This window comes from Nansenia antarctica (assembly GCF_963989245.1).
Source record: "Nansenia antarctica genome assembly, chromosome: 7".
In the NCBI taxonomy this organism is placed as follows: domain Eukaryota; kingdom Metazoa; phylum Chordata; class Actinopteri; order Argentiniformes; family Microstomatidae; genus Nansenia; species Nansenia antarctica.
The window spans coordinates 39,666,449-39,694,192 of NC_137677.1; the positions used below are offsets into that span (position 1 = coordinate 39,666,449).

Genomic DNA, 27,744 nt, shown 5'->3' on the forward strand with positions numbered 1-27,744 from the left:
CACTCTTCAAACAGTGAATTAATACGGTAATAGACAGAAGACAATCTATTCTTATTTCTAGACTCAAGTAGACAATAAAAGCAGGTGTGGCTTTAGCTCGATGGAAATAAAACATATTTTTTCGAAGATTGCAGCTTTAATAACGAAGGTTGGGTAATGACATCACCCCTTTTTTTTATCCATTCCAAACTTCCATTGGTCCGTATCCGACTTCCCTCTCTTCTCTTATTGGCCGATCGACCTGACAATCATCGACGTTGTTCGCACAGATGGGAGGGGCCAGGTACTGTACGCTGCTTCCCCGTATATTAGTGGGTGTGTTTTTATTTTTTTTGACAGAACCAGTAGAGTAGTAGGGGAGGAAATGGCAACATGGGGGCCGTAGTACACTTTTTTTTTTATTATTAATTTAAAAGACAAAAGCCTCTGAACCTCCAGGAGACATGCGAGTGGCCTGGGTGGCCTTGTACGGCTGTGCGCTGGGGCTCCTGGCCATGGGGCTGCGCGAGCTGCTGGCCGGGTCCGAGGAGAACCGGTGCAGCATGACCTACATGTTCGAGTACCCGGAGTACCGGGTGAGTAGTGGGAGCGGACCGGTACCGAGCTATTCGCTTCCCATGCGATCTGGGTCATCATGCATGCACTAACTGTACAACAACACTCGGGACACGATTGTCTTGGTCGCGAGAAGATATGATATGTAGCCTACGAATGAATGATGCATTGTGCAAGACGTCTTGATTATCAGTAGTGTGGAGATGTGTTGACCGATCATGACGCTGGGAGTGGAGCGATGCACCTGTTGTTGTTGTTGTCCGTCACCTGCGTCTCTCTCACTGCGACCGTGGCTGGGCCGGGCGGGGGGCGATCCTCTCATTCATCAACGTGACTAATGGTGCTTTTCCACTACAGGGTCAGCCCGGTTTATTATCCTGTTTCCACTGCCAAAAGTACCCGTGCCATTTCTGGTATCCGAGTCGACAGTGTCAACAAGACTGACTCTACTGGCTTATTTCCTGGTTGAAACCCGGCCATGAATGGACATGCACACCCTTTCTCCCCCCCCCCCCCCCCACATACACCTTAACAGAGAGGTGGCGAGTCTATGAAAGAGGATGCTGGGCGAGTGGGCGTAGATAGGTTTGGTTAGGGTAGGGTAGGTTAGTTACTGTAGGTTAGGTTGGGTTGGGTTATGTAAGGCAGGCACATTAAGGTTAGGTTAATGAGGTTAAAGCTTAAAGGTTATGTTGGTTAGGGATCATCCTTGTGTTGACTGTTAGAGGGAAAGGCTCAGGGGAGCAGTCACACTTTGTTTTGATCTGTGGCTGACCCATTTTAAGGTGAGTACTCCAACGAGATCAACCTCCTGCTCCTCTTGGCTCCCGTCCATCTCCTCTTTAATCACACACAGGCTTGGTGCATTTATACACTGTCATTTATTCTGCACAAACCTCTGGTTTGGTCCGTCCGGGGGGCAGAAGTCAATGATGTTCACTAATTTGCTGAAGTGTGTATGTTAGTCGTGCGTGCGTGCGTCTGTGTTTAAGTTTCCGCTCTGTGTGCTCTCATTGACATGTTTATCAGCCCAGAAGTGTGGCTCAGCTGTCCCCAGCATATGGGCTCTACCTCTTGGGAGGTGTGTGTGTGTGTGTGTGTGTGTGTGTGTGTGTGTGTGTGCGTGTGTGCGTGCACACACGTGTGTATGTTTGTATATTCTCAGAATGTTACACTGCCTCTATGTATAATGGCTTGGCAGAACCAATGGAACTCAGACAGTACAACAGTACTGTTGGCCTATATTTGTCTGTCTCCTCGTGTGTGTGTGTGTGTGTGTGTGTGTGTGTGTGTGTGTGTGTGTGTGTGTGTGTGGGTGTGTTGTGCTCAATAGAACAGTACTGTTGGCCTATATATTTCTGTCTCCTCACACTGTTTGTGTTTGTGTGTTTGTGTGTGTGTGTGTGTGTGTGTGTGCATGCGTATGTGTGTGTGCGAGTGCATGCGTATGTGTGTGTGTGTGTGCGTGCATGCGTATGTGTGTGTGTGCGTGCATGCGTATGTATGTGTGTGTGTGCGTGTCCGTGTCCAGCGTGTGGCGCTGCCCCGGCGTGTGGCGAGGCTGTACCCGGCGTACGGCCTGTACCTGTACGGAGAGGGCCAGTACGCCCTGGATACCCGCGGGCTCAAGCTCACCGGCGCCCCCGTGCTGTTCCTGCCCGGAAATGCAGGGAGCTACAAACAAGGTACAAACAAACATTCCAGCAGTCTATGGTCACAGTCTTCATGCTGTTTACGCATGGCTTTATTTACTGTATCTATCTACAGTGTATATGTATGCCACAGCGTACCACGGTGCAGGTCTGTGTCGTACTGTAATGTGGCCTAGTGAACACCATGTGGGTGGGTTTGAAAGATCCTCTGGCCGCTGAGGGATGCACGTCTCTCCTCTCCTTTCCTCTCCTCTTCTCTCCTCTCCTCTCCTCATCTCTCCTCTCCTCTCTTCATCTCTCCTCTCCTCTCTTCATCTCTCCTCTCCTCTCCTCATCTCTCCTCATCTCTCCTCTCCTCTCCTCTCTTCATCTCTCCTCTCCTCATCTCTCCTCTCCTCCTCTCCTCTCCTCATCTCTCCTCTCCTCTCCTCATCTCTCCTCACCTCATCTCTCCTCTCCTCCTCATCTCTCCTCTCCTCTCTTCATCTCTCCTCTCCTCTCTTCATCTCTCCTCTCCTCATCTCTCCTCTCCTCTCTTCATCTCTCCTCTCCTCTCCTCTCTTCATCTCTCCTCTCCTCTCCTCTCCTATCCTCTCTTCATCTCTCCTCTCCTCTACTCATCTCTCCTCTCCTCTCTTCATCTCTCCTCTCCTCCTCATCTCTCCTCTCTTCATCTCTCCTCTCCTCTCTTCATCTCTCCTCTCTTCATCTCTCCTCTCCTCATCTCTCATCTCTCCTCTTCTCATCTCTCCTCTCCTCATCTCTCCTCATCTCTCCTCATCTCTCCTCATCTCTCCTCTCCTCTCCTCCTCATCTCTCCTTATCTCTCCTCTCCTCTCTTCATCTCTCCTCTCTTCATCTCTCCTCATCTCTCCTCTCCTCTCCTCATCTCTCCTCTCCTCTCCTCATCTCTCCTCTCCTCTCCTCTCCTCTCCTCTCCTCTCCTCTCCTCTTGCTGGTGGAGGTTGGCTTGCTAGGGGCTGTGTGTGGGAGGGAAACACCCACTCTCTCTCTCACTCTCTCTCTCTCTTACACACACACACACACACACACATATACACACACCTCGTTCTCTCTCACTTACGCATACACACACACACACACACACCACCAAATGACTGTCTTCCATGAGTTCTGTTGGCACTGACCTCTGTGTGGCTTATCTTCCTACTAAACCCTGCTGCTAACTTTAACCTCTCACAGCTTATGTTGATAATAAGCCCTGTAATAAGCCCCCCAGTGAGCCAGCATGCCTTTGACCTCCCATAACCATCAGTGAGCCAGCAGTGAGCCAGCATGCCTTTGACCTCCCATAACCTCCTATGACCTCTTCCCCAGCGTGTCTATGACCCCCTATGTCCCCCAGCTAAGACAGTCTGAGTGTTATAACATGTCTATGACCCCCCTATGTCCCCCAGCTAAGACAGTCTGAGTGGTATAACATGTCTATGACCCCCTATGTACCCCCCCCCCATGTCCCCCCCAGCTCGCTCCCTGGGCTCGGTGGCCCTGAGGAAGGCGGAGGACCGGGAGGGGGGGGTCCACCTTAACGTGTTCACGCTGGACTTCAACGAGGAGCTGGTGGCGCTGTACGGAGGCAGCCTGCCCCGGCAGACACACTTCCTGCACGAGAGCATCAAGGCCATCCTCCGCCTCTACAAGGTCAGGGGTCACAGGTCACAGAGAGGGGGGGGGTCACGCAAGGAGTCAGCGGTTGGAGAGACTAACTACTATGGGTGCGTTCGTAAAAATACGCTGGAATGGAATGCAGTGTTTCCTCCAGGAATTTTTACATTAGTGGCGGAGAGCCCTATCCGATTTTTTTTTCGCGTGCACGCGCATGAAACGCGCACGCGCGCTCAAAACAACGACCTAATTTCAACCAAAACTAGAGGTAGGATGGCAAAAAATATATATATATATATACAGAATATAAACTTGTGATACCGGTTTCCATCCATCAGCTCTGAAGGTTTACGTTACTCACGGATCCAATGTCCTTCCAAACGAGCAGTCTTGGCTCCGTCTCAAACACAACAGGAAAAGTATGTCCAACTTGGCGAAAGTTTCCCAGTGTTTCCAACTTGCGCGAGTTCTTCAATTTGCGACAGTTTTTCAGCAGGGATGGTTGAGTCTGCACGGTTCTCATGCCGGTTCACATTTAGACCAATCAGGAGTAGCCCTTGTGTCACGTCGTCAACTGAATGTTTAATGTCATTAATCTGATTTTGGATCAGCGGTTAGAGAGAGATGGGCGTGGATTTAGGTGCACTTATAGTCAACATCCATTATAGCGCTGATCTAGGATCAGATATATTTTAATCAGCAAAAATGTTCAGAGGTGGATTTTTTTGTTTTTTTTGTTTTTGTTTTTTGTGGACTGAATCAATTTGTGGCGGAGGAAATTCATTCGTGGCGGCCCGCCACCAATAAATGCATATAGAGGAAACACTGGAATGGAATGCCTCTTGTCCCATCAAATGACTCGGTCCTCCTTTATGACGTCGAACCCAGGGGGTTTGCTCCGGCGCTCTCTGAGCGAATTTACGAACGCACCCTGTGTCTCTCTCTCTCTCTCTGTTGCACTCTTCACTCTTTACGGAGAAATATTTGAAAACATCGGTTCTGCCACACAGCTTTTGCTCAGATTACCACCCCCCCCCTCTCTCTCTCTCTCTCTCTCTCTCTCTCTCTCTCTCTCTCTCTGTCTCTGTCTCCCCCCTCTCTCTCTCTCTCTCTCTCTCTGTCTCCCCCCCCCCTCTCTCTCTCTCTCTCTCTCTCTCTCTCTGTCTCCCCCCCTCCAGGGCCGCGCGTCTCCCCCCCACAGTGTGGTGCTGGTGGGCCACTCCATGGGGGGGGTGGTGGCCCGGGCTCTGTTCACGCTGCCCCGCTTCAACCCCACGCTGGTCAGCCTCATCATCACCCAGGCCTCCCCACACCTGGCCCCCGTCCTGGCGCTGGACACACACCTGCTGGGTACACACACACACACACACACACACACACATACACACACACACACCTGGTCCCTGTACTGGCCATGGACACACACCTGCTGGATACACACACACACACACACACACACACACACACACACACAACTGGTCCCTGTACTGGCCATGGAGACACACCTGCTGGGTACACACACACACACACACACCTGGCCCCTGGACACACACCTGCTGGACACACACCTGCTCTGGGTACACACACACACACACACACACACCTGGCCCCCGTCCTGGCGCTGGACACACACCTGCTGGGTACACACACACCACACACACACACACACACACACACACACACACACACACACCTGGCCCCCGTCCTGGACACACACCTGCTGGGTACACACACACACACACACACACACCTGGTCCCTGTACTCGCCATGGACACACACCTGCTGGGTACACACACACACACACACACACACACACACACACACACCTGGCCCCCGTCCTGGACACACACCTGCTGGGTACACACACACACACACCTGGTCCCTCTACTCGCCATGGACACACACCTGCTGGGTACACACACACACACACACACACACACACACACACACCTGCTGGGTACACACACACACACACACACACACACACACACCTGCTGGGTACACACACTCACACACACCTGGTCCCTGTACTGGACCTGGACACACACCTGTTGGTTATAGAACACACTCACGCCCCTCCTCCTCCTCCTCCTCCTCCTCCTCCTCCGTGTGTGTGTGTGTGTGTGTGTGTGTGTGTGTGTGTGTGTGTGTGTGTGTGTGTGTGTGTGTGTGTGTAGCGTTCTACTCTTCCGTCAGACAGCGCTGGGTGGGCCGGGCGGGGGACCTGCTCAACGTCACTGTGCTCTCCGTGGGAGGTGGTTACCGTGACTACCAGGTCCGCTCCGGCCTGACGTCCCTGCCCTGCCCTCCTGGAGACACCACCAAGCTGTCTCTGGTGGTAAGACCTGTGTGTGTGTGTGTGTGTGTGTGTGTGTGTGTGTGTGGGTGTGGATGGGTGTGTGTGTGTGTGTGTGTGTGTGTGTGGGTGTGGGTGTGTGGGGTGTGTGTGTGTGTGTGTGTGTGTATAGTAAGTAAAGCTTTATTTATATAGCGCCTTTCGTACATGCTCATTCGCTCATTCCGCAGAGTGTCATCTCGATAACACAGCAGGTTGCCATGGAGACGACCTCGATCAGGGCCAGTCAAAAAGTCAACAACAGGTGTCATGGGGGAGCGGGGGGTGTAGAAGAGCACGTCTTTGCATGTGAGTCTTCTGGGGGAGTTTTCTGCAGACGGCCTTGCCGGGCCGAGCAGCGGGGGGGGCCGGAATGGAGATTAGATGTTTGGGTTAGCGAGGGAACAACAAATCTTTATTGTCCCCTAAAGTATGTGCTGGATCTCCTGACTTCGTCCTGCAAAGCAGTGAGTTTCTCCCAAAAGCTATCCATCTTGCGATTCAGTTCAGATATCATAACAGTCTGAGTACTCACTGCTCTGCCCATCTCCTTTAACATGACGGGCAACTTAAGGGCTGCTTGGGCAGCTGCCGTCTTTCCAATTTTCCGATAGACCAGGGCAATTCTCAGTCCAATTAGCAGATGTCCTGTTATCATAAATCCAACTAGGTAGACGTCTTCGATGTCCTCTAGGGAGAGAATCGCCAGGCACACAACCCTCCATTTCTCCCACGAGTCCACCATGTAGCCAGCGGCGAAAGTGCCATCTGGGCAAACAGGTTCCCCCGATCCTGAGTTTCTTGTAGAAATGTTTTTGTCAATTGCGTTATCAATTCCATGTTTACCTCAAATAGTTTCGAAAAGACAGTGCAGTGCAGACTCCGGAGGCAGAATGCAGACAAGACAAGACAAGGTAGTGGGAGGAGAGAGAGGGAGGGAAAATGCGACCGCCTTCGTTGACAGCAAGAGAGAAAGGTGTCTGTGTGTGTGTGTGTGTGTGTGTGTGTGTGTGTGTGTGTATGTATGTATGTATGTATAGTGTGTGTCTGTGTCTGTGTGTGTGTGTGTGTGTGTGTGTGTGTATGTAGAGTGTGTGTGCATGTATCAGGGTTTCCGTTAACCGGTAATTACCGGTCTTTGTCCGGTAAAATTAGTAGAAGTCCGACAAATTGAAAACTCGTCGGACATAAATGTCCGGTGAAAATAATTCCCTCTAACCATTTTCAGCTGAGCACCAAACACACACACACAACACTGCCCGAGAGAGAAGGACCCGCCCCCTTTAGTTAGCCTATAGGCTATAGGCTAACTAAAGGGGGCGGGTCCTTCTCTCTCGGGCAGTATTGTGTGTGTTTGGTGCTCAGCTGAAAATGGTGTCCCGAAGCGGAGCGCTTTAACTTTATCGCACAATAACAAGGATAACAAACGAAACGGACAACATTTACACTAAGATGGAGACAAACTTCAGCGATATGATCTAACAGCCGGTCTTCAGGACGACATACAGACCCGTATGAGCTTACAGGGCTATCCCCTATCTATCTGAGAAAAGGCATAGCCTAGGCTGTAACATCGAACGGAAATTAGCCTATACGCATTGCAAGTTAATTTAAAGCCTATTTATTTTCAAAGAGTTTTATTCTACTTTATTTTATCTGATAAAAGGCATATGAACGGAAATTAGGCTAGCCGTGTCACGCCAGAAGCCTACATGCTTGCACTGTTACTGTTCAATAAAATGTTATACATCTAGACATTGTGGTATTTCTTTATATACGTATCCCAGACTGCCTATCAATTGTTTCTCAATAAACAGTTATGTTCTCCCCATTGTCATACTCCCGAGCTAAACGAAATGCCTTCCCAACCAGCGAGACCTGGTTATAGAAATGACGTTGTTTTATTGATTTTTTAAAAAGGGTAAAACTGGAAAGAGAAAATAGAAAACTCACATTAATCCCAAACAATTTAACAAACTTCAGTTAATGTAATGTGGAGTCCGTTCATTGATCGATGCTGTCTGTTCAGTTCCCAGTGAGGCGCCCGTTCAGCGCTGGACCCGTTCAGCGCTGGATTTGACGCATGGCATAGCGCGCATGCATCAAATCATGTTATATTATTATATATTATATAGCTCGCATCTAATCGTATCGGATGAGAAATAGACATTAAATGACATATATAGGCCGCTACACAACAGTAATCACCGCGACAAACAGCTATATTAGATTTGAAGAAAAAAAAAGATGATTTAGGAAAAAAAAAAAATTATTATATTTTAATATGAAGACCGGAATATATCACGTTTGTCCGGTAAATCGAATTCTTCCCGGACACGATGTCCGACGGCAAATTTTTCTAACGGAAACCCTGGCATGTATGTATGTATAGTGTGTGTTCTGACCCTCTCCGTGTCCGTCCAGACCACAGCTATCCCCAGGACCTGGGTCTCCACAGACCACCTGTCCATCGTCTGGTGAGTCCATCACCCATCACCCTCCCTCTGTCCCTCTGTCCCTCTGTCCCTCTGTCCCTCTGTCTCTCTGTCTCTCTGTCCCTCTGTCCCTCTGTCTCTCTGTCTCTCTGTCCATCTGTTCCTCTCTCTCTCTGTCTCTTTTATATCTATCTCTTCATATCTTCATCCTATCTTATCTATCTCTTCATATCTTCATCCTATCTTCATATCTATATTGGATGCTAAACTGCATTTCGTTGTATTGTACTTGTACTCTGCTATGACAAAGTTGAATCTAATCTAATCTCAACCTTCATTCCTCTGCTGTGTGTGTCTGTGTGTGTCTGTGTGTCTGTGTGTGTGTGTGTGTGTGTGTGTGTGTGTGTCTGTGTCTGTGTGTGTGTGTGTGTGTGTGTGTGTGTGTGTGTGTGTATATGTGTGTTCCAGGTGTAAGGAGCTGGTCTTGGCTACGGTTCGAGCTTTCTTGGACCTCATTGAACCTGAAACAGGACAGGTGAGCCCTGCACTCACACACTGGACCCTGGAAGAGCTGGAGTAACATATGTAGCCGAGAGGCTAGAGGTCAGAGAGGCAGGTAGCCTAGAGGTTAGAGAGGCCGGCTAGCAATCGGAAGGTTTCTGGTTCGATCCCCGCCTCAGGAGGGAGCTGTATGCGGGCTGGTGACTGGAGGGTATCCTACTGCTACCGTTGTGCCCTTGAGCAAGGCACTTAACCCCTAATTGCTCCAGGGGCACTGACTGTGGCTGACCCTGTGCCTAGAGCAAAAAACACATTTTGTTGTGCAATGACAAAAAGGTTGAATCTAATCTAATCTAATATATTGTGTTGTGACTGTTGTGTGTGACTGTGTGTCTGTGTGTCTGTGTGTGTGTGTGTGTGTGTGTGTGTGTGTGTGTGTGTGTGTGTGTGTCAGTTCTCTGAGGACCCAGACAGGAGGATGTCTGTTCTGAACCACCACTTCATCAGACACCCAGTCCAACTGGTCGGTGAGGCTCAGGACACCTCCATCTCCTTCTCAGGTGAGCCTGTGTGTGTGTGTGTGTGTGTGTGTGTGTGTGTGTGTGTGTGTGTGTGTGTGTGTGTGTGTGAGAGAGACTGAGAAGGAGGTTGTGCACCAGATTAACTGAATATGTAGTGACCTCTCCACTCCTTTCCTCCTCCTCCTCCTCTCCACTCCTCCTTTCTTCCTCTCCTCTCCTCTCCACTCCTCCTCCTCTCCTCTCTCCTCTCTGCTCCTCTCCTCTCCTCTCCACTCCTCCTCCTCTCCTCTCCACTCCTCCTCTCCTCTCTCCTCTCCTCTCTTCTCCTCCTCTCCTCTCCTCTCCTCCTCCTCCTCTCCTCCTCCTCCTCCTCTCCTCTCCTCTATCCCACCAGGTGCTGCTGAGGCCTGGAGTGAGGTCAACACCCTTCGCCTGGAGTACAAGGCCCCCAAGGTACACCTGGTGACCCCCTGACCCCCTGGAGAAGGCAGCCTGCTGGCCAAACGTTGGTTAGATCAATAACTAGCAATCAGATCAATCACTAGCAATCAGATCAATAACTAGCAATCAGAAGAATGGCTAGTGGGGATCCAAATAAACAAACAAACAAGAACAATAACTAGCTATCAATAACTAGCAATCAGAACAATAACTAGCAATCAGGTCAATAACTAGCCATCGGAGCAAGAGTGTGCAGCTCTTTTTCGTGTGAGTGAGTGAGTGTGTGTGTGTGTGTGTGTGTGTGTGTGTGTGTGTGTGTGTGTGTGTGTGTGTGTGCGCTCATACCTGAAGCCCCACTACAAGGTTAAAGATGTACTGTAGATGTTACTGACATCATCTGGACTGGAGGTGTGATTGTCTTTGACCCTCCGTGCGTCTGTTGTGGGTCTGTTGTGTTATCGTTTTGTTGTTGTCTTGTTGTGGGTCTGTTGTGGTGTGTCTGTTGCGTTATCGTCTTGTTGTGTGTCTGTTGTGGTGTGTCTGTTGTTGTCTGTCCACAGGACGGGCAGGTGAAGTACTTCCTGTTTGCCCTGTCCAGTCGTAGGAGAGCGTACAGCCACTTCTACTGCCGCAGCAGCAGCATGGTGAGACCTGTTGTTACACAGCCATGTTACACACTCACCAGGGGAGGCAGGGGGAGGCTGGGGGTGACAGGGGGAGGCCAAGGGTGGCAGGGAGAGGCCAAGGGTGGCAGGGAGAGGCAGGGAAAGGTTGGGGGAGGCTGGGGGAGGCTGGGGGAGGTAGACATCGCAGTACAGGCTCATTGTAAACATAGGTGTTTGATACCAGTCCTCAAACCATTCCATGCATCACAATGAGCCCGTCCTCCGATTTCTACCTTCACCAGCCTCCCCTGATCCCTACCAACACGCTGCAATGCACACCTCATACCCTAACCCCTCTCTAGCACGCAGGGCATGTGAGGAAGTCCAGTAGAGAAGCACACTGTTGTCTTTGTAGAGTCAGAAAGTCAGTGTTTATCAGGTAGAGCAGCCAGGGGTGGGGGCAAATGTTTATTTTTATTTTTTTATATATATCTTTGCACTCAATAAAGTTTCAGGACCCTCCTTTCATGACTTTTCCTAGATATGTGCATTCTACCACCCAGTATCCTTACATTTTCTAAATCACATCAGGATAAGCTGGTATAAAGCTATTTTGCAGTTTTTCTGTGTAGGAGGCACGGTAATTTACAAGACGGCCAACTAGTGGTCGTTGTGTGTGAATAGCAGCTTCCCATTGTAAAGACTATGGTCATTTGACCCCCGAGGCAGCTCTTATAGTAGGTAAAAGAGGCACGGCTGTTCTAGTGTAGTGAGTGTTGGTCTCCACCAGTCACAGTGCTGTCCTCCAACAGGAGACCACTGGCTGGCTCTACGGCTGCACACAGATGAACGGATCTATGTGGTGAGTTTTCTCTCTCTCTTTCTCTCTTTTTCTCTTCTTTTTCTTGATATCTCTCTCTCTCTCTCTGTCTCTCTGTCTGTCTCTGTCTCTCTCTCTCTCTCTCTCTCTCTCTGTCTCTCTCTCTCTGTCTCTCTCTCTCTCTCTCTCTGTCTCTCTCACTGTCTCTCTCTCTTTCTCTTATGAAAACAAATAAATTGTGTAGTCTGATCCTGGCATGACTCTTTTCTCTCTCTCTCTCTCTCTCTGTCTCTCTCTCCCTCTCTCTCTCTCTCTCTCTCTCTCTCTCTCTCTCTCTCTCTCTCTCTCTCTCTCTCTCTCTCTCTCTCTCTCTCTCTCCCACTTTCTCCCTCTCTCCTTCTGACCTGTCTGTCTGTCTCTCTACCTGTCTGTCGGACTGTGTTATCTGCCCTAGTCTCCAGGCGGTGGATCTGTCTTTGGGAACAGAGCTTCTCCCAGCGTACAAGGTGAACCTCTCTCAGTCGCACCGTAATGGATGAATGGATGGATGGATGGATGGATGGATGAATGGATGGATGGATGGATTCAGTGATTGATTGATCAATACTTGCCCCTTGGGGATGAGTGAACATTTTATTTAAACATTCAGACCTGTCTGTCTGTCTGCCTGTCTGTCTGTCTGTTTACCTGTCTGCCTCTCTGTCTGTCTGCCTCTCTGTCTGTCTGTCTGTCTACCTGTCTGTCTGTCTCTCTGTCTGTCTGTCTGTCTGCCTCTCTGTCTGCCTGTCTGTCTGTCTGCCTCTCTGTCTGTCTCTCTGTCTGCCTGTCTGTCTACCTGTCTGTCTGTCTGCCTCTCTGTCTGTCTCTCTGTCTGTCTGTCTACCTGTCTGTCTGTCTACCTGTCTGTCTGTCTGTCTACCTGTCTGTCTAACTGTCTGTCTGTCTACCTCTCTGTCTGTCTGTCTGCCTCTCTGTCTGTCTCTCTGTCTGTCTGTCTGCCTCTCTGTCTGTCTGCCTGCCTGTCTGTCTGCCTCTCTGCCTGTCTGTCTCTCCAGGTGGTGACCTTGGCTGTGAGTGAGCTGTCGTCTGTCTCCCACCTGGTGGTCGCTGCCTCCAACCTCAATGGAAAGCAGGTAGATTAAACCAGCTCCTCTGAGAGTGTAAAACACTGGCCACCTTCTAGAACTCTCTAGCACCTTCTAGAACTCTCTACCACCTTCTTTAAGACTTAGACTGTCTGGCACCCTAGAATGTGTGTCCTCAAGTGCTTTGTTTACTGTGTGTGTGTGTGTGTGTGTGTGTGTGTGTGTGTGTGTGTGTGTGTGTGTGTGTGTGTGTGTGAGTTACAGTAAGGCAAACGGACTGACTTATATAGTGCCTTATTCTGGCGGCAAGCTACCATACAAGGCGCCGGCCCGCTCATTGGGAGCAATTTGGGGTTCAGTGTCTTGCCCAAGGACAGTTGGACATCTAGCCAAACGGGGTTCGAACCACCGATCTGCCAACCTTGGTCTCATTAGACACCGGCTCTACCTCCTGCGCCACAGACGCCCCTAAGGCCCAATCCCATTACAGCCCTTGCCCCTACCACTTAGCCCTACCCCTCCGTTTTGATCGTTCACGCATATTCCGATTCTTTTTGGGATAGAGGGGTAGGGCAAAGTGGTAGGGCTACTTGGCCCTCCAAACAGAGTAAAGAATCTTCTTGTCGGTAAAATTATGGAATGGATCAATCTATTGAGGATTTGTGATCTTAAATGCGTTGTGTCATCTCAGGATAGAGTAGGTGTGCAGCATACACGATTTGACAAGGAATAGAATGTTCAACACGGGTGGAATGAGTACTATAAGATTTATTAAGACAACAGCAAACTAGCTTCGTCAGCAGAGTACCAACATTCGACATCATTATGAAATACAGACAGGTTTCAATACTTTTCATGTTATCTCAGATGTTACGTTGTGAATGAGCTCACCATCCCTGGCGCCTACAACCCACAAGGTCTGAAGATAACAACCCCGAATCTGTCTATTTGTGGACTGAAGATCAGGCTGACCTGGAAGAAGCAGAATGTGTGTGTGTATGTGTGTGGGTATGTGTTATGTGTGTGTCTGAGTGACATGAGAATAGAGTATGTATGTGTGTGTATGTGTGTGTGTGAGTGACATAAGCATATATGTTTCTAGAAAACCCCACCGAGATCTAACAATACTTTTTTCAGAGGCACACTCCAAACCGAGTGTTAAAATCGAGTGTTGAAATCTCCCAGAATGTCTTGCGAATCATCGGCAAGATAGTGGCAAATGCCCAAGCAATAAAAGAAAACCACAAATGTAATTATTTTCTTTGTTAATAAAGATTTTTGCAAAATTATGATAACCATCGTATTATCGTAGTTTAATGTAATTTCAATGTATTATAGACCTTTTCTTTAGAACAAGCATAACATAAAAATAACTAGTATGCTAATGTCTCTAGCTAGCTAACGTTACAACTTTGTTTTAAGGCTGATTTGTGCATGGCTGTGCCACATTTTGACATGTCGCATTTCCCCCCTTTGATGGCGACGCCCGAAATTTTACTTAAGTCCAGCAGCGAAGTTGTTGCGCTCCTCTAATATCAGTGCAGACTGGCAGGGTAGGAGTATGGGTTGCTAGTCTACAGAGCACCGCTATTCTGTCATGAACTGGCCTGGTAATGAAGCATTTTTATTGTTTATTCGATGACTTGCTTGATCGATTGATTTGCGTGAAACTTATCAGCTGTGAACGAATCGCGAGCATCCACATGCTTTTCTATGATTCTACTGATGACGTATCAATCAGGGTCTTGAAGGGTTGTCCCATTTCATAGGGGAGAGATTTTCAACCACTACCCCACTACCACCCTACTAACTCTGTTCTGAGGGGCAAGTCGAAAAGCGAGGGGGCGCTTGAAAACGAGGAGTAGAGGTAAAAATAAGGAATGGGTTTGGGCTTAAATCTGTGTGTCTCAGTTCACAGTGGAGTGTGAGTGGCAGAGACAGCAGGCCCAGGTCCTCTCTCTACCAGTACCTCACGTCCTGTCTTTCGGTGAGTCCTTCTATCTCATCCCTCACTCCCTCCATCCTTCTTTATATCAGCTTTTGCATATCTTACCATGATGGGCGATGCTTTATTGGCTCTAATCTGTTGGTCCAATCCCGTTCAGGTATGACTGTCAGTGATGTCACCATCAACTCATCTGGCCTCCTGCACACCATAGAACTACAGCACTTTCACCAGGTAATGTCTCTCTCTCTCTCTCTCTCTCTCTCTCTCTCTCTCTCTCTCTCTCTCTCTCTCTCTCTCTCTCTCTCACTCTCTCTCTCTCACTCTCACTCTCTGTCTTTCTCTCTCTCTCTCTCACTCTGTCTTTCTCTCTCTCTCTCACTCTCTCCCTCCCCTACCCCCCACTCTATCCTCTCTCTCTCTCTTTTTCACTCACTCACTCTCTCCCACCCCTACCCCCCACTCTATCCTCTCTTTCTCACCCCCCCTCTCTTTCTCACCCCCTCCTATCTCTAACACCTGTGTGTACTTGTGTGTACCTGTGTGTAACTGTGTGTACCTGTGTGTATGCAGGTCTACCAGGCGTTCAGAGTCAGTGTGGTGAGCCAGTGTAAGGCAGTCAAAGGTAAGCACAGGCTGACAGGTCTCTGACTGATGTATATCGTTGCTTCACTTACTTAGACAAATGTACTTATTGGAAGTCACTTTGGCTAAAAGCGTCTGCTAAATTACTTAAATGTAAATGTATTGTGATACACAAATATACATACTGTATATACTCTCTGTCTCTCTCTCTCTCTCTCTCTCTCTCTCTCTCTCTCTCTCTCTCTCTCTCTCTCTCTCTCTCTCTGTCCAGACAGACTAGCCAACGTCTACAGGATGAAGGTGCCTTGGTTCAGAGAAGATTCCTTTACCACAGTTAGGTATGAAAATATCTGTCTGTCAGGTTGTCTGTCTGTCCGTCCGTCTGTCTGCCTCTCTGTCAGTCTGTCCGGTTGTCTGCCTGCCTGCCTGTCTGTTGTCTTTCTGTCTTTCTGTCTGTCTTTGATTAGATAATAATGATGTGATTGTGTCGTATGTGTAACTATACAGAATGTTCTGGTTAATCTGTAGAGAACATATGGTTTGCCGTGACTGATCTTTCCTCTTCTGTATCTCTGCCAGTGTTCCCGCGGTAACAGAGCTATCAGGCATGCTCCACACCAGTCGCTCTGACAACACCTCAAGAGTCCTGCTGCAGCTTCACACTGCCCCCAACTGCCAGTATAAGGTACTGCACCCTATAGCTGGGGCAGTAGTTTTCATGAAGTAGCACTTTTTATAAAGCCTCCATCTTTCTCTAGGAATGGCGGGATATCACATTTGGACTGTGAAATGATAATACCATTTTTCTTTTTCTTTCTATAATTTTTTACTTATTACATCCAAATCCAAAGCACACTAAGTTGCGAGAGTATTCTTCCTAAGCATCGCATTCCTGTCAGGATCTGCCTTAACGTACAGCATCGCTAACATCAGCACACACTAACACTCTTTCTGTCCACGTCGCTCCCCAGGTGTCAGTGAGGACTTCATTTCCCAGAGTGCTTGGTCAGGTAAGACACCCCCGCCCTGCACACAGCTCTCAGCTGCAGTGGGTCTGTGGTAGTTCCCTGGTTGATTAGATTAGATTCAACTTCATTGTCATCGCAGAGTACAAGTACTATACAACGAAAGGCAGTTTAGCATCCGACCAAAAGTGCAAATAGTGATATAAGGGCATGATATAAATAGAACAAGAATGGTAGTGGTTGGTAACTATGTAGTATACAGTATGTGCAGAGGTAGTATTGGAAACATCAGTATAGTTTAGAGGTATATACATTTATGGGCAATATACAGTTATGAGCTATGTACAGTTAGGTAGATAGTACAGTGAGGTAGTTTATGTACAGTATCTAATGGTATCTTATGTGCAGAAGTATAAATGGAGACATGTGCAATAAAAGTAAAAAACTAAAGGGAAAGCATTATGATGATTTTTGCTCATTTTGACATGAATAAACATGATGGCATTCTGACAATTGACTAGGACTAACCTTAACCCTGGTCTGTGTGCTAGTAAGAGACTACTAGTTGGACTAGGACTAACTTTAATACTAGAACAGCCGTGCCTTTTTTTACCTACTATAAGAGCCTCCTCCTAGTCTTTACAATGGGAAGCTGCTACTTACACACAACGACCACTAGTTGTCCGTCTTGTAAATTAGCCTGCCTCCTACACAGAAAAACTACAAAATAGCTTTATACTAGCTTATCCTGATGTGATTTAGAAAATGTAAGCATACTGGCTAGAACGCACATATCTAGGAAAAGTCATAAAAGGAGGGTCCTGAAATTTGATCGAGTGCAAAGATATAAAAATAGAATGTTTACTCACACACCACGGCTGTTCTAGTGCTAACCCTGGTCTGTGTGCTGGTAAGGGACATGTTGGACTATCTCCCCGTGTTGTCTCCAGGTGCTGAGGTTCTGTGGGCCAGTGCTGCCCGTCTACACGGCCGCATCCCTCCTCCTGGCCAGCAGGGGGCAGCTGTCTTCCGTGGTGAAGACGGGCCGTCCCCAGGAGATGAGCCAGGCAGTGGCCAGGGCCCTGCAGCCTCACAACATAGACCTGCCTGTCTACCTCCTACACCTGCTGCTGAGGTACACGCACACACACACGCACACACGCACGCACGCACACACACACATATACTCACACACACACACACACACACACACACACACACACACACACACATGTGCACACACTCACACACACACACACACACACACACACACACACACACACATACACTCTATTAGGACTTTATTAGGAACTCCTGTAGACCTTCTTATTCATTCAGGTGGTGTAATGGTGTGGGGAATGTTTTCTTGGCACACTTTGGGCCCGTTAATACCAATCAATCATCACTTGAATGCCACAGCCTATTTGAGTATTGTTGCTGACCATCTGCATCCCTTCATGGCCACAATGTACCCATCTTCTAATGGCTACTTCCAGCATGTGCATCATGTCACAAAACAAAAGTCATCTCAAACTGGTATCATCAACATGACAATGAGTTCAGTGTTCTTCAGTGGCCTTCCCAGTCACCGGATCTGAATCCAATAGAACACCTTTGGGATGTGGTCGAACGAGAGATTCACAGCTTGAAAGTGCATCTGTTATCATGGACCAGAATCTCAAAGGAATGTGTCCAAGATCTTGTGGAATCAATGCCACGAAGAATTGAGGCTGTTTTGAGAGCAAATGGAGGCTCTACCCAGTATTAGTATAGTGTTCCTAATAAAGGGAGGCTCTACCCAGTATTAGTATAGTGTTCCTAATAAAGAGAGGCCCTACCCAGTATTAGTATAGTGTTCCTAATAAAGGGAGGCCCTACCCAGTATTAGTATAGTGTCCCTAATAAAGTGAGATGCACACTTGCATGCACGCACGCACACACACAGCCACACGTACACACACACACACACACACACACACACACACACACACACTGTAGTGCTACTCATTCAGTGCCTTCATCACTTGAACATATTTAAGTACTTAATCAGACTGTCGGTTATGGGCCAGTTATCATTGATGACAATGAACTCTCATCATCCCCATCTCTCCCTTCCTCCCTCCATCTCTCCATTCCTCCCTCCCTCCATCTCTCCCTTCCTCCCTCCATCTCTCCATTCCTCCCTCCCTCCATCCATCTCTCCCTTCCTCCCTCCATCTCTCCATTCCTCCCTCCCTCCATCTCTCCATTCCTCCCTCCCTCTATCCATCTCTCCCTTCCTCCCTCCTTCTCTCCCTTCCTCCCTCCATCTCTCCCTTCCTCCCTCCCTCCCTCCATCTCTCCCTTCCTCCCTCCCTCCCTCCATCTCTTCCTTCCTTCCTCCATCTCTCCCTCCCTCCCTCCCTCCATCTCTTCCTTCCTTCCACCATCTCTCCCTTCCTCCATCTCTCCCTCCCTCCCTCCCTCCCTCCATCTCTTCCTTCCTTCCTCCATCTCTTCCTCCCTTCCTCCATCTCTCCCTCCCTCCCTCCCTCCTTCTCTCCCTTCCTCCCTCCATCTCTCCCTTCCTCCCTCCCTCCATCTCTCTCTTCCTTCCTCCCTCCCTCCCTCCATCTCTTCCTTCCTTCCTCCATCTCTCCCTCCCTCCATCTCTTCCTTCCTTCCACCATCTCTCCCTTCCTCCATCTCTTCCTCCCTTCCTCCATCTCTCCCTCCCTCCATCTCTCCCTTCCTCCCTCCATCTCTCCCTCCCTCCATCTCTCCCTTCCTTCCTCCATCTCTCCCTCCCTCCCTCCCTTCCTCCATCTCTCCCTCCCTCCCTCCATCTCTCCCTTCCTTCCTCCATCTCTCCCTCCCTCCATCTCTCCCTTCCTCCCCCCCCTCCCTCTCTCCTCAGGTATAGTTGGTTCCAGCAGACCTGGTCGTGGCTCCGCCTCCCACCCGTGGACACGCCCCCCCCCACCTCCCCAGATGGTACCTCCCACGGGGGCGCGGCCCTGGCCGAGGACTGGCCCCGTCTCCTCTCTCCCCTCCTCTACGTCCTGGGAGCGTCTGTTGCATTCTGGGGCAGTGCGGTGCTCCGCCTCTCCATACGCCTGCTCTCTCTGCTATTGGCCCCCCTGCACAGGTAAGCCCTGCCCCTTAACCCCGTCCCCATAGCAACTGGGCTGGTTTTCAGTAACAAACCTGGTCACACAGAATAGAAACAGCAGCTCTGCTAATGAGGTGTGTGTGTGTGTGTGTGTGTGTGTGTGTGTGTGTGTGTGTGTGTGTGAACCCAGGCCCTCTGTCTCTAGGGACTGTGGTACGCTGCGTGGAAGGACCCAGCTCCTCCTCATCCTGTTTCTCAGCCTGCTGGGCGGGACTTCCTGTGGAGCCCTATCACTCACGCTCACCTTCCTGCTGCACCTCTACAGGGTGAGTCTGAGGACAGAGAGACTGAGACCGTCTGATTGGTAGACATCCTCACGTCACCACTAGGGGTGCAACGGTTCTCGGTTTTATATTGAACCGTACGGTTCGCCAACCTCGGTTCAATATGCTCTAGTGAATGCTGGTTTTTCAGTTTATGATATAACACAGTTGCTTCTGTAACTTGTTCAAATGTTTGTTCATGGCGAACGGAGTTGAGAACATGGCAACAATTTGAGGAAGCCCTGGATTGCTACAAATCTGCGTTGTGGGGTCATTCATTTCGGTTTTGGCATTGAATACAATGATGAGGGAACAAAAACAGTGAACAGAAACGTTAATTGCTTCATGTGTGTCGTATATGCTCATAATATGCACATATGGTCTACCTGTCAAACCTAAAGTGCACTTTTACATTTGAAAGTGTTTTTTTTTTTCTTTTTACATTTGAAAGTGTTTTTTGTTTAGATATATTTATACTTTTTATATTATACTTTATATTATAATATACCAGTCATATTCTGGAATGTGTCTGAATGTTAAAGTTGTCAGAGATGTTAGTGTAAGCAAAATAAAGTAAAGTAACAGTTTGTAAATAAATAGTAGCATTTTTTTTCTCCACGCACAAAACACATACCGAAACAAAACCGTGACCCAAAAACCGAGGTTCATACCGAACCATGGGCCAACTGAACCATTGCACCCCTAGTCACCACAGAGATCAGTAACCCTGTTCAAATGCTGAGATACGCATTCCTCCATTCCTCCCTTCCTTCCTCCATTCCTTCCTTCCTTCCCTCATTCATTAGGAATCTGAGCTGGTTGGGTAAGTGATACTAGCAACGCAGAGGGAGCCTAGCATGTCCTAGCCAATCACAGAGTAGATAACAGATGAGGGACATTGTTGATCTTGGCTCCCCTGCATTTCCTGTGCTGATGGTGTGTGTGTGTGTGTGTGTGTGTGTGTGTGTGTCTCTCTCTCCTCCAGGTGCTGAGGCTGCAGATGACTGAGAGGTCCCTGAGGCACATGCTCAACCTGGTAAGATCCTGGATCAGAGGCTCAGTACACACATGATATCAACACGTATGATTTAGAATCAGAATGATATAAACACGTATGATTTAGAATCAGAATGATATAAACACGTATGATTTAGAATCAGAATGATATAAACACGTATGATTTAGAATCAGAATGATATCAACACGTATGATTTAGAATCAGAATGATATAAACACGTATGATTTAGAATCAGAATGATATCAACACATGATTTAGACCAGAATGATATGAACTAGGGATGTACTGTGGCTCAACTCACGATTCGATACGATTCACGATACATACAATACCATTTTCTTTTCAAGTTCTTTAACAAAATTAGACAAATTATGACTGAAAAAGGTTATTTTATTTATTCTTCTTTTTAATGAATGCATATTTCCTTATACAATTTCTTTATAAAAAAGAAAAGAAAAAAAGAAAATATCTTGTCTTAACAAAAAAACAAAAACATTTTTAAACAAATCTCACATCAAATAAATAAATGATGAATCTTACAAATAAATAAAATATCTTCAAATAAACAAACTAAGGCCTTTGTTCCTAGCTTGGCAATTGACAATCTACATTCTAAGGCAGAAGCTGAGGTCTCTGGACATACGCCCTCTGCTGTTTAAAAAGAGTATCCCGTTTCCTTTTTTATCCCACCGTTTCAAATCGTCACATATTTGGATCGATAATGAACTGTCTCGCGATGCATTGTTACATCCCTAATATGAACACAATATATACATATTATTCAGAATCAGATGTAAACAATCTCCCTCTAACCTCCCCCCCCCTCCCCCCCCCCCACACACACACACACTCCCAGGCGCCCCAGAAGCCGTCTGAGCAGCAGAACGGTACAGGCGAGGGTACAGGGAACAGCGAGGCCCTGAGTAAACCTAGAGAATGTAACGGTGGCACCCCCCTGCTGTCAGAGGCGGTACTACAGGATGTCAGAGACGACCTGCAGCTTCACCTCACTCTGTCGGCACTCCTCACATTACCCATCATGCTCAGCGCTCCGTCGCTGATCCACTGGGCACGCAACCTGAGGTAACAGAACACACTCTCTCACACACACACACACACACACACACACACACACACACACACACCTTTTAGTTGTGTACATAACAGTGGATGTGTGTGTGTGTGTGTGTGTGTGTGTGTGTGTGTGTGTGTCTTCTCTCCAGGTATTCTACCTGGTTGGATCCTGACCCCTGCTGGCCACACACCGTGCCTCTCCTCACTGCCTCTGTGCTGCTCATCAACTGCAACACACACACACTGCGCTACAGGTACTGACACACACACACACACACACTGCGCTACAGGTACTGACACACACACACACACACACACACACACACTGCGCTACAGGTACTGACACACACACACACGTGCGCTACTACAGGTACTGACAACAACTAATTCACTCTTGTGTTGTGTGTTTGTGTTCCAGTAAACCTCTCTCTCTGACCTCCTGTCTGCTGCTGCCTCTCTCCATCGCCATGGTGACCTTCTCCCCCCTCCATCTCTACAGAGTGACCTACTTCCTGTCTGCGGCCCTGGTTCCGCTGGCCTTTTCCTGTTTGGTCTGAGCTCCGGCTGGTTACTTTGCCCTAAGCCAATCTCAGCCCGGCTGTGAAGTTGAACAGGCTGAGTTTGTCGCTCCGGGTGGGATCATCGCCCCGGTCCCTCCGGGGGGCGACCACAGCTGCCTTGGAGCACAGCCATAGATATACAGGTGCAACTCAAAAAATGTGAATATCGTGCAAAAGTTCATTCATTTCAGTAATTCAACTTAAAGGGTTAAACTTAAATATTATATAGACTCATTGCATTGTACATATGCATGATTATACTTTTCAGAGGGCTGACATTTCTGTATTTAAAATCCTTTTCTTATTGATTTCATGTAATATTAAACATTTCTGAGATGTTTAATTTGGGATTTTCATAAGCTGTAAGCCATAATCATCAAATTTATAACAAATAAAGGCTTTAAATATCTCGCTTTGCATGTAATGAGTCTATATAATATCTAAGTTTAACCCTTTAAGTTGAATTACTGAAATAAATGAACTTTTGCACGATATTCAAATTTTTTGAGTTGCACCTGTACACAGTCAGGAAAACTGTCCGCCATGTTGGCTCCAAACAGGCCATGACACTGACATTCCGCTGCAGTCTTAGTTACTGCGGTGTCTCTGCTTCGGAACGTTTAGAGCCAACATGGCGTCCGTCACGATCCACGTTGCTCACCGAGTTTGCCTTCCTCTGTGTGTCTATGGCTCTGCCCTGAGGGAGCCTCGCTTGCCCCCCCCCCCCTCCCCCAACCAATGACACTAGAGATACTAGAGATTGTCAACAGGGTATAACTGTAATTGTTTCTCATATTTATTTGCTACTGCTGTTATCTTAACAAACTGTATTTTTATTATAATTGTGTTGTTAGGTGATTTATCGAGGGAAACATGTCTCTTACTGTTAAATATGGACGGATGTTTGACCACCTCCTCCCCCTGTGTTGCTATCGGTTACACCTCCATGCCCATTGGTCCTTAGCCCCGTCACTCACAGTTGAGCTTGTTCAGTTGCGGCTGCTACTGGGTTTTATACTGTAACGATGTTGCTTTAAAGGATAGGGAAATAGCCAGATTCCGTACATTCCCAGACTTAAAATAAATAAAGATGCCATTTCACACTCCGACCACTCGGGGTGGTGTCTTGTAATGTTGTCACTACGTAACATAACTACCTGAGCAGCCTGGCTATGCATCACTGTGGAGTAGAGGTTGACTGAGTCCATGCCAGATGATGTTAGACAAGGATTTCCTGTTCTGTTTCTCATCTGAAAAAGGCAAAAGGCATTTGATGTCCTAATAAGTTATACTGTATGTCTGAAGCTTGAAACTCTGCTTTTAGAACAAGCTAAACTGTTGGTTGACTTGATATAATGACGTAACTGCTCATAGCTAGCATCCACTGACAGAGTTCTCTTAATTCTCTTGGAATACATCAGCACTTAGTACGTCCGTTGGCTTTAATGAGTTACCTCACGTTTAGACGGTTGGTATAGAGTCTTAGATCCAACATTTAACACTAGAACAGCCATGGGTGAGGTCATTTGACCAAGTGAGTAAAGAAAATGTTATACCTTTGCACTCGATCAAATTTCAGGACCCTCCTTTCATGACTTTTCCTAGATATGTGTGTTCCACCACCCAGTATCCTTACATTTTCAAAATCACATCAGGATAGGCTAATATAAAGCTATTTCGGAGTGTTTCTGTGGAGGAGGCAGGCTAATTTACAAGAGGCGCCAACTAGTGGTCTTCGTGTGTAAGTAGCAGATTCCCATTCTAAAGACTGCGGTCATTTGACCCTTGAGGTGGTGCTAAGAGTAGTTGAAATAGGCACGGCTGTCCTAGTGTTAAGTACGGTTGACAAACTGACATTGTTGTGATTTATTATTTGACTCTTAACTGTCACCGGCTGTCGTGGCGGTGTAGTGAGTCTTATGAGGTAGAACACAGGAAGAAGTCCCATGGCCACTGGTTCATATGAGGCACCATATATAGGTCATATTATACATCCATAATTTCACTGGATAGCCTACAGTATAGTGTGTGTGTGTGTGTGTGTGTAAGAATACATCTTTGAAAACACTCACCAGCACCTCTTGTCCTCAGTTTGCTGTTGACGTCCCTCGGCCCAATCAGCTAGTGCCTTCCTACCGACATGGTCCCTCCCTCCCTCCATACTTTCACTCTGCTACCTGCCTGTCAACCAGGACACTCCCTCTGTTGGGTAGAAGACTGTCACACTGACCAGCATCTCTGACCAACTAGTCCTCTCCGTCTCCTCTAGGGAGCCACAGCAGTGTAGGAAGTACTACCTTGCTGGTCCTCTTCCAGACCTGCCCCCAGACCTGTCCCCAGGACCTGTCCCTAGACGTTAATGACCATTTTAACTAAACAGGCTGGGGACAGGAATGACACGGCTCCTGCACATGCTAACTGGCTTACCGCTACAGAATACTTCTCTTAGCTCCCGGGACTAAACACACACTGCCGTCTCTCTTATACACACACACACACACACACACACAGACACAGACACACAAACTCCCGAAGACACTCCCCGAAGACAACCTGCACTGTGAATGTACCTGCACCTGTGTGTGTGTGTGTGTGTGTGTGTGTGTGTGTGTGTGTGTGTGTGTGTGTGTGTGTGTGTGTGTGTGTGTGTGTGTGTGTGTGTGTGTGTGTGTGTGTGTGTGTGTGTGTGTGTGTGTGTGTGTGTGTGTGTGTGTGTGTGTGAGAGAGAGAGAAAGAGTGCAAGCACAGAGGTTTTACTGTAGTATAAGCGAGCGCTTCTATGTGTACCGCAGTACAGTGTGTCTGTCTCTGTGTGGTGCAGTTTTAGTGCTTTGGAACGCACATTCTCTGTGTCATTCCAATTGTGAGTCGTGACCAGGTTTATATTGATGAAACTTTGTGGTAAAACCAGTAGAAATGGTCATAATGTGTTTTTCTATGGATATGATATTGGGTGGTCAATCATACATACAGTATGTTTTCTATGGATATGATATTGGGTGGTCATACATACAGTATGTTTTCTATGGATATGATATTGGGTGGTCATACATACAGTATGTTTTCTATGGATATGATTGTGGTTCTTATTGGTGTTCACTGTGACCGTGCCGTGGCTTCTAAAGAGAGATTGACAGCAGTGTCTCCTCATGTTCAGCCAATTAGAGAAGCTCTTCTTGTCGTGAGTAGATTTGCCCCTCCCACTCTTGCTTATGAGATTAGTGTTGTCATGACGCCTATGGAACACTAGGATGCAGCTGACAGGTTGCCTAACAACATATATGCACACATGTCAAGACACACTTACGTGTGCTTATAATGAATTGAATAACAGTCGCCGAACCGCCACGGGAACATTTGAGATTATGATCTTGACAATAACACTACTTGTGTAATGAAATGCATTCTGTCCTGTATTAAACTGTCATGTTGACTATTATGAAACTCCAGTCAAGTGCTACCAAACTGTAAAGGCTTCATAGTCAAGTGATTGATACTTCTGCTGTTTCTACCCAGAGTGACTTTCAACTACACCCAGGTCCAAATAACATTTGATTCTTTTCCTTTCAAGTACTTGACGTGAGCTTGTTTTTTCTTCTCTGGAAAGGCAAGCTAAATGAAGCTCACCTCAAGTATTTGGAAAAACAAATCAAATACTAGAGATAGTCAGCCTCCTCCCCACCTCTGCTGTGGTAAAGATATAATTTAGCATCTGACTGATGTTGGACCCACAAGGACCTTGTCTAAGGGATGTTGGGGGTCCGGTGGGGCTCTGGGGGTGGTAATGTGTCATGGAACAGCCGGCATATTCTATTCTCAGGTTTAAGAATTGTCACGACAAAAAGAGATTGCTTTGGTGTGTTTTTTTATATATTGTTCACATTTTTTAAAATCCAATGTTGATATCATGTATACTGAAAATTGTACAATTTGTAAGCACTCTTGCTGTTCAAATAAAACTATGAGGAAAAAGGTCTGGTTATAATGTCATTCTGTTCGATCCACCCGCCTAAAGACCGAGATCAGGGGAGGCTGGTGGAGGTAGAAATCGGAGGACGGGCTTATTGTAATGCATGGAACGGAATGAGGAGTGGTATATTTTATACCATTCTTCATTCCAGATTAAATCTTTCTTTCTTTCCCATTCTGATGCTTGGTTTTAACTTCAGCAGATCGTCTTGACCATGATCATAATAGTCTACATGCCTAAATGCATTGAGTTTCAGCCACGTGATTGGCTGATTAGATATTTGAGCAGTTGAAACGGTGTACCTAATAAAGTGGCTGGTGAGTGTATATATATACCGGTATGTCTATAGTTTCTTACTGTTGCTTGTAATGGACTTAAAGGTACAGTGGGGTGCAAAAATGTGGGCACCCCTAGTCAAAATGCCTTTTACAATTAATAGCTAAGTGAAAAGAAGCAAACCTAACCTCTAAATGGTATAAAGTTAAACAAACAAAGCAAGATTTATTTGTATTTGTATTTTTTTTGCAGTTTCAAAATAATGAAACAAGGAAAAAGGCCTTGTGCAAAAGATTGGAAACCCTGTCAGCTAGTACTTTGTAACTCCTCCTCTGGCTATAACAGCTTGCAAACGCTTCCTGTAGACAGCTAAGAGTCTTTCGATTCTTGTTTTTGGAATTTTCCCCCATTCTCCCTGGCAGAACCTCTAGCTCAGAAATATTCTTCGGCCTTCTTGCATGCAAATCTCCACAGATTTTCAATAATATTCAAGTCTGGGGACTGTGATGGCCATTCCAAAACCTTAATCCGTCTTTCCTAGAGGTACTTCATGGTTGATTTTGAGGTATGCTTCGGGTCATTGTTTTGCTGGAATACCCAACCTCTCTTCAACTTAAATTTCTGGACTGATCTTCGAACATTATAATAGTCTAATATGTCTTGATATTTGGTGGATTCCATTCTTCCTTCCACCCGCACAATATTGCCTGTGCCCTCAGCTGCTACACAACCCCAAAGCATAATGGATAATAATAATAATGCATTTTATTTATAGCCGCCTTTCAGAGCACTCAAGGACACCTTACAGAGCATAATTTAAAAACCACCTCCATGCTTAACAGTTGGCAAGGTGTTCTTCTCTACAAATGCTTCACCCTTTTTTCTCCAAACATACCTTCTTTGGTTGTGGCCAAAAAGTTCAATTTTGTCAGTCCACAGCACATTGTTCCAATAGGCTTCAGGTTTCTCACGGTTTTCTTTTGCATACTTCAGATGCTTAATTTTGTGTTGAGGTCGTAGGAAAGGCTTCTTTCTGGAAACTCTGCCATGTAGGTCTTTGTTGTTTAAGGTACGCTGTATTGTTGTCCTGTGAACAACTAGTGTCTGCTACTCTTTTTTGCAGCTCTTTTGCAGTGATGTGTGGGTTCTTCTGAACATTTCTCACCAGATCCCGGGCCATTCTATCAGAACATTTTCTTGGTCTTCCAGATCTTGCCTTGACTTCAATTGTTCCAATTATTTCCAATTTTCTGATTGCCTTCGGTAGCCTTCTCCTTGATGGTGGAAGTGAACTATCTTGATTCTGACATTCTTGGACAAGTGTTTAGAGGAACCCATGATTTTAACACCAGACACAACA

The 27,744-nt window shown here is 47.1% G+C and overlaps 1 protein-coding gene across 1 annotated transcript; it reads left to right on the plus strand.

Moving 5' to 3' along the window:
- Positions 1-443: 443 nt before the first annotated feature.
- On the plus strand, positions 444-22,135 carry pgap1 (post-GPI attachment to proteins inositol deacylase 1; the record flags this gene model as incomplete). Its single annotated transcript, XM_080536744.1, has 26 exons — positions 444-575; positions 2,087-2,240; positions 3,694-3,869; positions 5,012-5,183; positions 6,012-6,172; positions 8,594-8,646; positions 9,073-9,139; positions 9,560-9,665; positions 10,021-10,079; positions 10,628-10,711; positions 11,485-11,534; positions 11,947-11,998; positions 12,548-12,625; positions 14,489-14,564; positions 14,683-14,756; positions 15,096-15,147; positions 15,379-15,445; positions 15,687-15,792; positions 16,079-16,117; positions 17,023-17,207; positions 18,969-19,199; positions 19,354-19,489; positions 20,472-20,522; positions 21,361-21,587; positions 21,728-21,832; positions 21,997-22,135. 26 exons carry the CDS (start codon positions 444-446, stop codon positions 22,133-22,135), a joined length of 2,832 nt encoding a protein of 943 aa, XP_080392870.1.
- Between the last annotated feature and the right edge of the window lie 5,609 nt (positions 22,136-27,744).